The sequence below is a fragment of the Martes martes genome, assembly GCF_963455335.1.
Source record: "Martes martes genome assembly, chromosome: 9".
In the NCBI taxonomy this organism is placed as follows: Eukaryota; Metazoa; Chordata; class Mammalia; order Carnivora; family Mustelidae; genus Martes; species Martes martes.
Genome location: NC_137896.1, coordinates 28,806,214 through 28,821,017, shown reverse-complemented (window position 1 = coordinate 28,821,017; position 14,804 = coordinate 28,806,214). Strand labels below are relative to the sequence as shown.

Genomic DNA, 14,804 nt, shown 5'->3' with positions numbered 1-14,804 from the left:
AGACTGTAGGCAAATAACATGCAAAAACCAAAACCAAAAGGCTAAACATTAACTAGGTTACATTAACACTAGATTGCTGAGAAAGTCCCAGCTCCCTAATCGGCCTTTTCTAACACTGGCAGCTGGAGAGTGGCTGGAGCACCTCACCAGATCCTGGCAAAAGTGAAAATCTAGACTCTATACTCGGACTTTGCTGATAGCAATGAGGGCAAGGCCACAGTTCTTTCTGTAGTGTTCGGCTGTAGTAGAGCAGTTGTTTGTGTCTAAGTTTTCTGTCTTGCTAAGCTGCCCCTTTCCTAGTCCTTTTGCTAGAGAGAACAGGTGGGTTTGTTCTTGGGGCTTTTTTGGCTTGTGTCTACTAGTATTTCCAGATTGCTGCTTTTTCCAACCACAAATCTGAGATATACAAGACTAAAAGAAAACCCCTGGAATTTGCCGTTACCTCATTCCTTGGGTCCTGAGGTCTCTAGCCAGACTGCCTTCTTTCTACCTTTTAGAGTTTTCTCATGTTTGCATTACATATAATCCAGGATTTTTAACTGTACTTACCATAAAGAATAGGGGAAAGTGACCTTCATTTCTCTGTGACTTTTTCTAATTTCCTTTTTCATATTCTATTACTAAAGGAGAATCAGGGCACCTGGGTGGCTTAATCTGTTAAATATCTGACTCGGTTTCAGCTCAGGTCATGATCTTGGGGTCGTGAGGTTGAGCCCCATATCAGGCTCCACACTCAGTAGGGAGTCTGCTTCTCTCCCTCTCCCTTTGCCCCTCACCCTGCTCATGTGTTTGTGCACACCCATGCTCTCCCTCTAAAATAAAGAAATAAATCTTAAAAAAAAATAAAGGAGTATCTTATTTACTTTGTGTTTCTCCTGGGTTTGTCTTCAGTTCTGAAATTATTTTAGAACTCTTTATCCATTTGTCTGTTGAAGAGCATCTTGGCTCTTTCCACAGCTTGGCAACTGTGGCCATTGCTGCTATGAACACTGGGGTACACATCGCCCTTCTTTTCACTACATCTGTATCTTTGGGGTAAATACCCAGTAGTGCAATTGCAGGGTCATAGGGTAGCTCTATTTTTAATTTCTTAAGGAATCTCCACACTGTTTTCCAAAGTGGCTGCACCAACTTGCATTCCCAACAACAGTGTAAGAGGGTTCCCCTTTCTCCACATCCTCTCCAATACTTGTTGTTTACTGTCTTCTTAATTTTGGCCATTCTAACTGATGTAAGGTGGTATCTCAATGTGTGTGTGGTTTTTTTTTAAAGATTTTATTTATTTATTTGATAGACAGAGATCACAAGTAGGCAGAGAGACAGGCAGAGAGACGGAGCGGGGGGGGGAGCAGACTCCCTGCTGAGCAGAGAGCCAGATGCGGGGCTCGATCCCAGGACTCTGGGATCATGACCTGAGCCGAAGGCAGAGGCTTAACCCACTGAGCCACTCAGGCACCCCTAAATATGGTTTTGATTTAAATCTCCCTGATGGCTAATGATGATGAACATTTTTTCATGTGTCTGTTAGCCATTTGTATGGCTTCTTTGGAGAAGTGTCTGTTCATATCTTCTGCCCATTTTTTGACGTGATTATCTGTTTTTTGTGTTGAGTTTGAGGAGTTGTTTATAGAAGATATGGTCCATATATATAATGGAATATTATACCTCCATCAGAAAGGACGAATACCCAACTTTTATATCAACATGGACAGGACTGGAGGAGATTATGCTGAGTGAAATGAGTCAAGCAGAGAGAGTCAATTATCATATGGTTTCACTTACTTGTGGAGCATAAGGAATAGCATGGAGGACATTAGGAGAAGGAAAGGAAAAGTGAATTGGGGGAAATCAGAGGGGGAGACAAACCATGAGAGACTGTGGACTCTGAGAAGCAAACTGAGGGTTCTGGAGGGTTGGGTGTGGGTATTAGGTGAGCCTGGTGGTGGGTATTAGGGAGGGCACATATTGCACGGAGCACTGGGTGTGGTGCATAAACAATGAATCTTGGAACACTGAAAAAATAAAATTAAATTTAAAAAAATTCTTTCCTAACTTCTACCATCTCATTTCTGGATTTTTCTACTTCTGATTCTATTGTTCTTTCATGTCTTGCATCATTTTCTTTCTGCATTTTAGCTTGTTTGGGAACAGTAAGTTCTCACTTTTATCAGTTTTGTGAGTATATTTTTCTACTATGCTTTCATGTACAATGGCGGGTTATTCTACCAGGTAGTCTCTTTTTTCTTTCTATGTTACTTTAACTTTTAATTTTCTATGTCATTAAAATTTGATACTTTTCCGTTGCTCAATTTTAGGTAAAACTACTTTTTCCTGAACTTCTACAGGAGAGGCCTGGGTTAGGACCATCTTCCTAATTTCTCAGCTCTCTAGTTTACTCTTCTATTGTCAACAGTGTGGTGTTCAAAAGACAGCAGCTTGTTGAGATATCTGGCTCTGTCCCTCCCTGACTGTTACCTGGACACTCTTAATTTTTCCTCTATGGTCCCTATCCTCTTCAATTTGAATTTTATTCCCACCAGTTTCTCCTTGGTGTGGAAATTTCTCTCGTGAAGAGACTGGCTAGTTCATTTGGGGAGCTAAAAAGGCACAAACTGCTCTAGCCCCTTCAGATCCTACTACAGTTCCCTTGTGCTTACCCCCTACCAAAATACACAAATCTTTCCAGTTCCAACTGCCATTCCCAAAGCAGCTTCTTCTAGTTATGCTGGAGCCTATCAGTTGGCCACCTGCTCTCCTTTGCTTACTCCTGCTCAGATTCTAATACCACAAAGGCTTTGTAGCTGTCAATGGTTAGCCCCTCTCATCTGTGCAGATACCTTCTGACCAAGTTTTGTTTTGTTATCCATGTGTTTTTTTCATTTTGCTATGCTAGTTATCTATATGCTTTAATGACTACTTGAGAGATTCAGAAACTATGCCTTTACTGCCATAGTTCCAGAATCCCTTATAGAACAGATTCTGGTTTTTGACAATCTTCATTAATAAAAAATGCCTAGAAAAAATTTCCAGGGCACAAAATTGGCATGAGTATGTGTTCATAAATTTCTCCCTAAAATCAATCTTCATAACTTTGTAACTCCACTGTGATAACATACATTCTCCCTTCAAGATGAGCAACATAGGACCAGCAAACAGACCTTGAACTCTAGATCGAGTGTTAGACCATGGCATAATGTTCTCTAGCAAACTATAAATTCAAACCATCTGACCTACAAAAATGCTAATTAAATTTATAGGTAAAGTAACCCCCAATTTATATAGAGCCTAAAGTAAAATATTAGAGATGGTACCTAGAAAAGATTAATTATTGCTTATTATAACAATGCATTCCTTCTGGCTCCCAACTTCAAAAACTAAGAACATGTCAAAAAAAATTCTGGGGGCGCCTGGGTGGCTAAGTGGGTTAGGCCTCTGTCTTCAGCTCGGGTCATGATCTCAGGTCCTGGGATCGAGCCCCACATCGGGCTCTTTGCTCAGTGGGGAGTCTGCTTCTCCCTCTCTCTCTCTCTGCCTGCCTCTCTGCCTACTTGTGATCCCTGTCTCCTTGTCAAATAAATAAATAAAATCTTTAAAAAAAAAAAATTCTGGAACAGTACTACTGAAATACTAACAGGGAATTTCCTCAGGTAATGGAATCACTGACAATTTCTTTTCACTTATCTCTAAATTTTCAAAATGGGAAACTAGTAAGCATCTTAAAAAATGTTTAAAAAAACTTACGCTAGAACCATGTTGTAATCTGAGTGGTTGAACATATATCCTCCAACAACCCACATTATATTTCCATTGACCACAGCTTTGTGAGAGGCCCTGGGGAGCTTTAGGTTAGAATACTCCTCTCGAGTCCAAAATGACTGGTTAGCTGGCACAGGAATCGAACATCCGGGACCTAATAAAACAGAATAAATTAGCTTCACAAAATGCAGCTTTAAAATTACTGCATTTCAAGTTTTAATCATATAAATGTAACAACTATCTAAAGAATACTTAGTCGTTCCTTTAGCATCGAAATATCAGACAAAGCCCTTTAATTCATGCTTTCGATTCACTCAAAGCTGGTGACCAAGGGTCAGCTCCAGTATAATTCAAAATCACGTACTTTCTCAGGATGACTTGACCACAGTCAGGTTAGGATTTTTTAGTAATGAAATACTTGCTTCAGCAGCTCTCAGAGGAAAGAGTAGACAAAGAAATTATTGATTCAAATGAAAAACTTTAGGGCTAAAAGGTAAAGAAAGACTAGTCCTGGGAGTAATAATACAACCCATCCAATTCCTGGAAAATCAAGAAACTCCATTCTTGGGGGCTGTGCCTCCTGCTGCTACCTTTCCACAGAGGTAGGTACTCAAACACTTCAATTCCTTAACTCATTGATGTCAGCCCAGGCACATAAACGAGAGCATTTAAACAAACACATTTCCTTTCAAAAAAAAAAGTACTCTGAAGAAAAGATGCATGTATAAAGAAAAACACCAAATCAGTAACAGGTGTTATCACACAAACCTTAAAGAATTTGCTAAAGTTTCTCTGATAACCTCTCTATCTGCAGGTAATTTCACCTGCTGTTTTAGAATGATATTGTATAATCGACCCCAATTTTTTCTGAATTTATTGAAAGTTTCTGAGAGATACTATCACTGATAGTTCTTGTCCCACCTCCTAGGCTTGGTTCTCTGCTGTATTTTCTTGAGGTTGAGACCAAGTCCTCCAATTATCATGAATGAATTGCAAAGAATGTTGAAACCCCTCCATAATTCTAAAGAGACTACAACCACACATCTATGAAATTGAAAGATTTGTAAGAATCTGAATAACAAGATGCAAAGACTTCAATGCTCCCTGATACCTCATTAACATAAGTGGTATATGTGCAAGGAATGAAGTCAATGTACAATTTACTCAACTAGGAAGATGCTGTAAAAGGGAAGAAAAACCAAGAGAAAAGCAGCTCTTACCCTGCCACTCGGGGAAGCAGGAACATCCTCTGACATCACTTGAATTGCAAACGCCTCGATAAGGAAAACCACAGTCATGGACACAGTGAGGAATATCGCATGCTTCCCCTTTCCAGTTTTCTGAACATTCACATTGGACAGTGTTGCTGCTATTACTGCTCTTACATTCTCCTCGGCCTGAGCAGTTGTTCGGACACATGTCAAAACTATAAAAACAGTGGGGGAGAATGAAATCAACACAAAGCAACACGTCAATTAATTTAGCAGAATTTTTACCTACACAAGGTTTAAGACTCTCACGGGCTCTCCAGTTCATCCACAAGCATAATGGCGGCACTTACAGTTGGCCTAAGTAGGGTCAGTCAACACTGCATAGCTAGGGCAGGTAATGAAATCAAATCCAACCCTGCTGGAGTCTCATAGGGCAAGACAAGTTAAAAAACGTAAAGGGAGAAGAAATTCTTGTAAAATGTTCAGGCTTAGCTTCTCAAAGGTGGGATGACTATGCTGTTCTTGGTGGCCCCCCTAGTGATGAGCATTAGAAAACTGTCAAATATGGGGCATCTGGGTGGCTCAGTGGTTTAAAGCTTCTGCCTTCAGCTCAGATCATGATTCCAGGGTCCTGGAATGGAGTCCAGCATCAGGCTCCCTGCTCAGCGGGGAGTCTGCTTCTCCCTCTCCCTCTGCCCCTCCCCCTGCTCATGCTTGCTCTGTCACAGTCTCTCTCTCAAATAAGTAAAATCTAATAATAATAAAAAAAGAAAACTGTCAAATACAAGCTTCCAAGTTTGGAGGAAGGGGATAAAACAAAGTGCTAACAATATATTACCCATCCTCATGGTGTGTATACCTCTGGACAGTTTCTAAAAGTTCAGAGAATTAAAGATTATTGCCCAGAGTGGTATATGTAAAATTCCTCAATAAGTCATCTACTCATATCAGATGGAAGAAAAGGGAGGACCAGTTTAATTCAACAGTTTAACTCTAATGCATCTCATAGTAACACAACTTAACATAACTGTATTGAGGGGCGCCTGGGTGGCTCAGTGGGTTAGAACCTCTGTCTTCAGCTCAGATCATGATCCCAGGGTCCTGGGATCAAGCCTGGCATTAGGCTCTCTGCTTAGCAGGGAACCTGCTTCCTGTCCCCCACCCCACCGCCTGCTTCTCTGCCTACTTGTGATCTCTATCAAATAAATAAAATCTTAAAAAAAAAAAAAAAAGGTAACTATATTGAGGAGCACCTGGGTGGTCTAGTCGTTTAAGCATCTGCCTTTGGCTCAGGTCATGATCCTGGAGTCCTGCAATCCAGCCCCACATCAGGCTCCCTGCTCAGTGGGGAGTCTGCTTCTCTCTCTCTCCCTCTGTCTGCTGCTCCCCCTCCCCCTTCACTCATGCTCTCTCCCTCTCTCAAATAATAATATTTAAAAAGAAAGATAACTGTGTTGACAGCACTCTAAGAAGACATAATTCAGATTTCAAAGGGGAGAGCAATAACGGAACTATCAGGATACTTTTAAGAATGTAGATTTCTTCTAAGGCCTACAAAGAAAACTAAAAAGAAATTTTGTAGCAAAGCTTGATAAAAAATCAGGAGTCAGTTATTAAAAACAAGCTAATTAATGTTTACATCTATACCCAAATATCAGTTTATGACATATTTATAATATATTCTATAATTCTATAAATATTTATGAACAGTATTTTTATAATCTATGTAATTACAGTGTAAGAAATATGTATACCTACTTCTCAAGACCCAGTAAGCAGAATAAGTACATAAAGTATTTGGTTAAAAAAGCTGAATGACATTCTTATAGGCCTCTAGAAAGTGGTGTCTACCATCTCTATAATAATATAAACACAGAAGTAAAGCTTCAATTTCGTCTTTATTAAGAAAAAGGTCTTTGCAAGACAATGATTTATAAAAACTAAACTTTAAATCTCAGATTGGACTTGTTATGGTAAAACGGCTACAATAATCACACTTTGTTTTTATAAAAGGTCTGGAATAAAACTGTAGTAAAGCATTACCACGATGTGCTCACCCTTGTGCCTCACACCAAAAATATGTCAAATTATAATTTCCTACTGACACACTTATTAACCGTATACCAGGGAATGGCACACAACCAAAACTTCATGTTACTGAAAAGAAAAGAGGAGGGAGTAACCATTAGCACCTTCTAAACTAAGGGAGGGCAAATATCACAACTTCCCCTGTGCCTCAACTTCTCCACTCCAGTGCCCTCAGGCATACGTGGACTTCATGTGCCAAAAATTAATTATGAGCACTCGTTACAGTTACATAAAATCTCAAAACACAAAAATCATTTTTGAATCTCAGAAAAATGAAAGTGGCAGGTAATACATCAAAACATCTGCGCATATGTCTAAATTGGAGTAATGAGAAAATTAGTCTAATTATTTGTGCTTAAAATGTGTCTCGGAAATAAGATGAAATGCCAATTTGTGTGAAAATAAAATATAACTATTTTTCTCTTCTTTGAAAAGAAAATTAAGCAACACCAAAGTAGCTGTGGGTACTAGTCTCAAGGGTGCCCCAGTTGAGGCGGGTCCAAAGGTAGGATTCGGTGCAACCTGAGGACACCTAGAAAATGAGTAACAATGTTTTATGTATGTCCTTCTGGGCATTCTTCTGGGAATAAAGAACATCGTTTTATTTGGCTTTTCAAAGGGTCTAGAAGCCCCAGAATGGTTTAGGGCTCCTTTTTAAAAAAGAGAGAGCTTGGAACCAAGAAGCTAGTAAAATTCAGGATAACCTCAACATTCCTTCACTTAATAAATAAATACTAATTCTGGTCTCCAGGAGAGAGCAAGGCTTCCCCTACACCAATCAGGGTAAGAAAAACATGCATTGCTTGGGAAGATAATGGCCACAGAGCTAACAGAGCTCTCCAGGGATGGGGCAAAGGGCTTCCGGTGTCAAGGGATATTTGAATTGCCTTCTTTCTAGGGATGCTCCCTCCCTGGAGTTTCTCTTCTTCCCCAAGGCTGCTACTATGAGGAGACTTGGAAGAGCAAAGACTGTACCTAAGAACCTGTAGGGAACCCGGAATGCGGCCTGGATGGATTGCTAGAGCAATGCTCCTCAGAGTGTGGACCATGGACGGGGGAGGCAGCATCACCCAGGAGCTTATCAGAAATCTGGATTCTCAGGCTCCAGCTCTGTTGAACTCTGGTCTCTGGAGATCAGCCAGGGACCCGTGTCTTAACAAGCCCCGCCAGGAGATCGCTGTGCATGTGAACTTCGAAAAGTACCAGCCTAAGCCTTTACCCTTCCCTTCAGAGCTGAACTTCTTCCCAGAGTGTCCCCCTCTCAATGCTGTGACTCTCTAACCTTCCATTCTGAACTGTGCCCCTCCCAGGCCCCTGACTCCACCCTCCCCAGCTAGGGTCACCTAGGGCCCCCTCTGCTTACTCAGTCTCATGGCTGTCAGTTTCCTCCTTAAAACTTTCTTTTCTGGGGCGCCTGGGTGGCTCAGTGGGTTAAGCCTCTGCCTTCGGCTCAGGTCATGATCTCAGGGTCCTGGGATTGAGCCCTGCATCGGGCTCTCTGCTTGGCGGGGAGCCTGCTTCCCCCTCTCTCTCTGCCTGCCTCTCTGTCTACTTGTGATCTGTCTCTCTCTGTCAAATAAATAAACAAAATTTAAAAACAAAACAAAACAAAAAAACTTTCTTTTCTGAGCTTCTGTGACAACACAGCCCACGGGCATTCCTCTACCCCTTAGCTGCCTCTACTGCCTTTCTCCTCACTGTGCACACGCCCCATAAGCCAGTTACTGTCCATGTGCCAGTGACTCCCAGATGACAACCCCGGCCCTGACAGCTCTTCTGGGCCCTGGATCTGAATATCAATGTCCTGCTTAGACATCTCACATGTACCCAACCAGACTCACCAGTCTTTCCTCTCAACTCAGACTTTATGCCTGCCTGGTTCATGAAAAATCAGCTTGCTAGTACTGTGATACACAAGTCACAAACCTTGGGCACCTGAAAAACTAAATGAGTGTACCAAGCAAGACAGAGATGGGTCTAAAGAGGCCTGAAAGAATCCAGAGACCCTGAGAAAACAGGCAGGTTAAAGAATCCAGCATAAAGGTTATACATGGAGCTTCCTGCCGCTGCCAGGAGTTGGCAAACTTATTCTGTAAAAAAACCACATAGTAGAGGCACCTGGGTGGCTCAGTGGGTTAAAGCCTCTGCCTTTGGCTCAGGTCACGATCCCAGGGTCCTGGGATCAAGCCCCGCATCGGGCTCTCTGCTCAGCAGGGAGCCTGCTTCCCTTCCTCTCTCTCTCTGCCTGCCTCTCTGCCTACTTGTGATCTCTGTCAAATAAATAAATAAATATTAAAAAAAAAAGTTTAAAAAAAAACCCACATAGTATCTTGGGCTCCATGCACCGCAGACGCTCTCTATTACAGAGCCCTTGCTTAGGGAGCTTTATGGATTTAACTACTTACAAAAACAAACATTTCTTAAGAGGAAAATAAGAAAAAAGTTAGCCTCTCTCCTATCATGACAAATTCCCAAAGCTGTCTAAGTCTGTTTGTCTACATTTCCTCTGTAATCTCAGCTAAGTCCTCATCAGTGGGCCAACAACTGAGTACATGAGAATGACTAATATCTGTTAAACTGCACTTAGCAAGAAGCCCCAGTGTTTTCATCCATCAGCAGGAAAATGCCGCTCTTTTCCAGAAGAAGCTCAAAAGCAAGACCTGGGTTGAAACTGTGGTCCCAGATCTTTGACAATGTATTTCACCGTTTCCCACCAGTTTCCTCCATTATAGAATGAGTGAAAAACACAGTGCCGTACTTCACTGAGTTTTTAAAAGAACTTTAGATGAGAAAATCCACGCATACCGCTTAGTGCAATGTCTGGCACATCGTCAGCCCTCGATACATGTTAGTCGTTATTACTGTTAAGTACAGTGTCTGAATAAAATCACAACGATTAGACTTAAATATCTTACTTGTAAGTGATATTAAATCCAGTCAAATTATAAGCAGCATCACTAAAAAAATGCAGCAGGGCATAACCTGATGTGGTAACAACCTCAGGGACAGTCTCGTTGCCATCTCGCTCAGGAACGATGAGGCCACTGAAACGAAAACACATTTCTTACAAAGGGAAGCATGGTCACCAGGCACATCACATGGCGGCACACAAATTCAAACCTGGAATTCATCCTTAGAATTTTTTAAAAAACACTTTGAGGAAGAGGGGCAAATTCTTGTGATAAACACATACTGCCACCCAATCAGTCTGGATCCAGTTCTGAATCCTCTGAGGAACAGATCTGAATCTTTCGCCAGGCCCTCCTTTATCCTGGGTTATATTTCTAATGAGATTTGCAATCAATGACCCTATTCTTTTTTTTTTTTTTTTTTGGTATATAAAACTATTTCTAATTCCTCTTCAAAAAACTGCGTAAACCTTCAAAATCACAGTAATAAACTTTATGACTTGATGAATGTCAAATATAAACTACTGAAAAGTATGAAAAGTAAAAATATAAATAAACTTGATAAACATCCACCATCTTTTTTTTAATATTTGTATTGCTTTATTTGTCAGAATCACAATCTTAACACTATTATCATTCTGTTGTACTTTCTTTGCCTAATCAATACCATATAACATCTTATATTCTATTTTATAAGTAATACATCATAAGCAATTCCCCTCTCATTCAGAGTCCAACACACAAGATATTTGCTGGGTGTCTAGACAACATTAAAAATTATCAAGTCAAAGGGTCTAAAGGATGGCTTTAAACCTCTTGATCCATAAAACCAACTTGCTTTCCAGAAGCAATATGTCAACTTGAAATTTCATCAATATGAGAATGGAAAGGTCCAGCCTACCTCACTTAGCTTTGGTAATTTAATAAGTAAAAAGTAATTGTTTTATATTGTGGTTTTGAGTTTCTTTTACACTCCTGAGGTTAATCATTTATCGTATGTTTACTTGCCTTCTGCATTTCTTCATATGTGCACATCTTCTGCCGATTATCAATGCACTATCACCACCACTACGTTCAGTGAAAACCTGAATCCTTACCAGGCCCTATGCAATCTGCTCCACACACACAGCCCCATCCAATGAACAAACATCTCATCTATTACTCTCTTCCCTTCACTCACTCAACCCCAGCCACACTGGTCTCCTTGCTTTCCTATAGCACACACCACATAAACTCCCCATCAGGACCTATGACAATCTTCAACAGTCATTCACTGTGACCTAGTAATTCTAAGTTCTTTGTAGAACTAATACTTGTCCATGTACACAAAGACAAATATACAACAGTCCTCACTGTAGCACTATTCAGAATGGCAAAAGCTTGAAAATCACCTAGGGGCACACCTGGCTGCCTCAGCTGGTAGGGCATGTGACTCTTGATCTAGGGATCATGAGTTAAGCTCCACATTGAGCATAATGATTACTTAATAAGAAAGGAGGAGGAGGGGGCGCCTGGGTGGCTCAGTTAAGCGTCTGCCTTCAGCTCAGGTCATGATCCCAGGGTCCTGGGACTGAGCCCTGGATTGGGCTCCCTGCTCACCGGGAAGCCTGCTTCTCCCTCTCCCACTCTCCCTGCTTGCATTCCCTCTCACGCTGTGTCTCTCTCTCTCTGTCAAATAAATAAATAAAATCTTTAAAAAAAAAAAAGAGGAGGAGGACGAAGAAGAAGAAGACGACCACCTAAATACGAATCTGCAGGGAGTCAGATGACGAATCATTCCATATCTGTAAGTCTGCAGAACTAACAAGGAGCTCATCAAGGCATTCCAGTAAGCAGGGGAAAAAACAAGCAGCAAAACAATGGGCCTAGTGTATGTGTACATTTACACATATTTAGATAAGTGCATATAAAAATAATGAACTGGAAGAATATAGAAGCGGGAAATGAGGAGGAGGGAATGGGATTTTCATTCAGCAAGATTTTAAATATAAAGACAGAATTCTAGGAACTTGAGAACTCCGAAGGTGCTCCGGGTTTACAAAACAGTGAATTATTTTGCAACGTGTAGTCAGCTAACCAACATTTACTGATGCTGCAGGTGAGCCACAGTTCTAGGCACCAGGAACATGGCAGTGAAGAACTCCCTGCATCCATGGAATTCACACCAGGGAAATGACAAATGAGCCTAGATATACCCCCACCCCTGCCCCGACACACAGGTGTGTGTATGTAACACCAGGCAGAGATAAATGCTAAGACTAAAACAGTGATAGAACAAAAGGTGCTACTTTAGAAAGGGGTAGCTAGGGAAGGTCTCATGGGAAAGGTGACCTTTGTTTAGAGACCTACATGAAGGTTTCAACTGTGATCATGCTTTCATGATTTCATCATGCTTTCATCACATATTTTCTTGAAATGCTGAGCAGGGATGTACCTGTTGGAGGGTCACCTTGAAACAGGTATGTTGGAAGTAATCTTCCCAGAAGAAATACTGCCCCAGGAATGACTTGGGGCTTCAGTCACATGCAGAAGACCCACACTCTTCTCCTAGCATGAGCTTCAGGACCAGAGATGGGAACGCCAATCCTCAATCCACATGCCTGGGCATGTCACAGACATCTGGGAACCTCAGTGTCCTCAAAGGTGCACAGGCAGAAATCCTGCCTGCCTCGCAGCGATATAATGAGAAGCAAACTATTAAAGCACGTAAGTCCTGAAACACCGCCTCACACTAGCAGGTGCTCAGTAAGCGATGGCTCATGGTGTTTATTACTCATATGGTGGGGACATTTAAGTGTGCGGGACAGAACAGCAGGCTGGGCGGAGGGAGGAAGGGCAGAGTCACACGGCAGGGGTGGAGGGCGGTGTGCACCAGATGACCATGATGCTGGAGAAAGGGGGTCAGCTTCCTCACTGTCAGAGAGACTCAGGCATTGGCTTCTTTTCACTTTGAAAACCTGACATTGTGACAGCTTTGGAATGTGCCACTTTCTCCCAGTGAAAATAAAACAACCCGTTTATGACAAAAATAAACTTCTACAGGATAAATGAATACAAACACAGCCTCGGCCCAGCACACAAGGCAATGGAAAGTGCGTGGGTGAGAAAGCGATGCTGCAGGCGTGCCATTCAACTGTCACCACGAGCTGCCTCCCACCTCCCTCCCCCTCTCCTACCCCCAGGTAGATAAATACACTCAGCCAAGGCTTAGGGGGCAGCCACGTGTTCAGCTTGAGCCAATCAAGAACTGCCTGCCCTGGGGTTCTGTATAATCTTATATTTTAAACCACTGTTTAGAACAATTTTTGAAAATCACCGTTCAAAGATATTTTCTTAATTCAGTAGAATGGTGCCAGGCAGACATGGGTTCTCTGAACACACCTGAGGCACACCCTGCCTTCACCAACTACACAAGTCGAGTTTCCTGGCAATCCTAGATTTGACACACCTGTCTCCTTGCAAGATGAGATGCCCCCCCGGGGGGCAGGGAGATGGGAAAGGGAAGCCAGATTCTTCAAGTTCAAGCTCAGAGTCTGGCGACGGGGCTGGGGTTGGGGTTAGGGTTAGGTCCTGGTGAAGAAAGATCCACAAACCTTCGAGGTGCCTGCCTTTGACGGCTTCTCTGTGTGCCATGGTCTGACCACAGCATCAGCTGGGTCAGCAGAGTGCCGGACAACTGACAGATTCCTGTTCTCATGAAGCTCTTCTAATAGCTCTCTGTCATAGTCTCAGCAATTGCCCTATCAATAGATGCCTCCCCCCAGCCAGAAAAAAAACCACCAACTCTCCAAGGAATAATGTTCTGATGAAGAAAGTTCTCAGAAAAGAAATCTCTTCTCCCCACTCCATCACCACTCCCCACTCTGCGACAACTCCTAGCAGAGGGGCTGTTCACAGAGGTGCTCCACTGACACATCTGTGGAAGTTGGTGTCCCAAGGACAGAATGTGGTAGAGCTGGAAGAATCCTGCCGCCCCTGCAGCTCTCAGATCTGTCTGCTCACAGAACCTGGTCTGATACACAAATTTTATTCAGAACTTCAATATGTCAAAGATAAAGGCCAGGGGCGCCTGGGTGGCTCAGTGGGTTAAAGCCTCTGCCTTCGGCTCAGGTCATGATCTCAGGGTCCTGGGATCGAGCCCCGCATCGGGCTCTCCGCTCCGCAGGGAGCCTGCTTCCCCCTCTCTCTCTGCCTGCCTCTCTGCCTACTTGTGATCTCTGTCTGTCATATAAATAAAATATTTAAAAAAAAAAAAAAGATAAAGGCCATCAGCCAGTTCAGAATCAAATGGAACTTTGGAGTTCAGAGAAAGCACAGTACAGCACTGGGACCTGAGGCAGCAGAAACTGAGAACTAGAGCACACTGAGTTGCTCCGAGTTGACGGAGAGACTTGGGCAGAAATGACATCCACAGTCCCCACCTTCAGAATCCCACGGGTTCTCATTAGCTGGGCTATGTGCCCACAGGCTCCCACCACTTGGCCCCCTCCTCTGCCTGCAGGTCACCACAGGGTTGGTTCTTCCCCCCAAAGCTCTCCTGACCCAACAGCCCTCCTCAGCCCCCATCTTGTGCCAGTGCCCTCATGGCTTCAACAGTGGTTTTCAAGGTGTTCTGCACGTCACTGTTTCTAGGGGTTTCATGTTTCAAGCAAATTTCAACTTTCAAACACATGTTTGTTCACTGTCATTTCAGAAACCTCAAACTAAATATGTTATTAGTTTAAATTTTAAAATAATCCTTGTGTTAATTTATATTGTTAGTTAATGAGCTTTTTTAGAGAACCATAAAAACCTTCCAGTTATTTGTACATATACTTTGGCTTCTCTCAGAAGTCACTGA

At 42.4% G+C, this 14,804-nt stretch overlaps 1 protein-coding gene across 5 annotated transcripts in view; it reads right to left on the bottom strand.

Annotated features, from left to right (window-relative positions):
* ATRN (attractin) overlaps positions 1-14,804 on the bottom strand; it is a 157,121-nt gene that overhangs the window by 100,153 nt on the left and 42,164 nt on the right. For all 5 annotated transcript variants that reach the window (XM_080813911.1, XM_080813912.1, XM_080813915.1 and 2 more), the window contains exons 4-6: positions 9,971-10,099; positions 4,977-5,182; positions 3,742-3,910 (exon numbers count right to left, since the gene is read on the bottom strand). In XM_080813911.1, the coding sequence (XP_080670037.1) occupies positions 3,742-3,910; positions 4,977-5,182; positions 9,971-10,099 (504 nt within the window). The remainder of the gene's footprint in view (positions 1-3,741; positions 3,911-4,976; positions 5,183-9,970; positions 10,100-14,804) is intronic.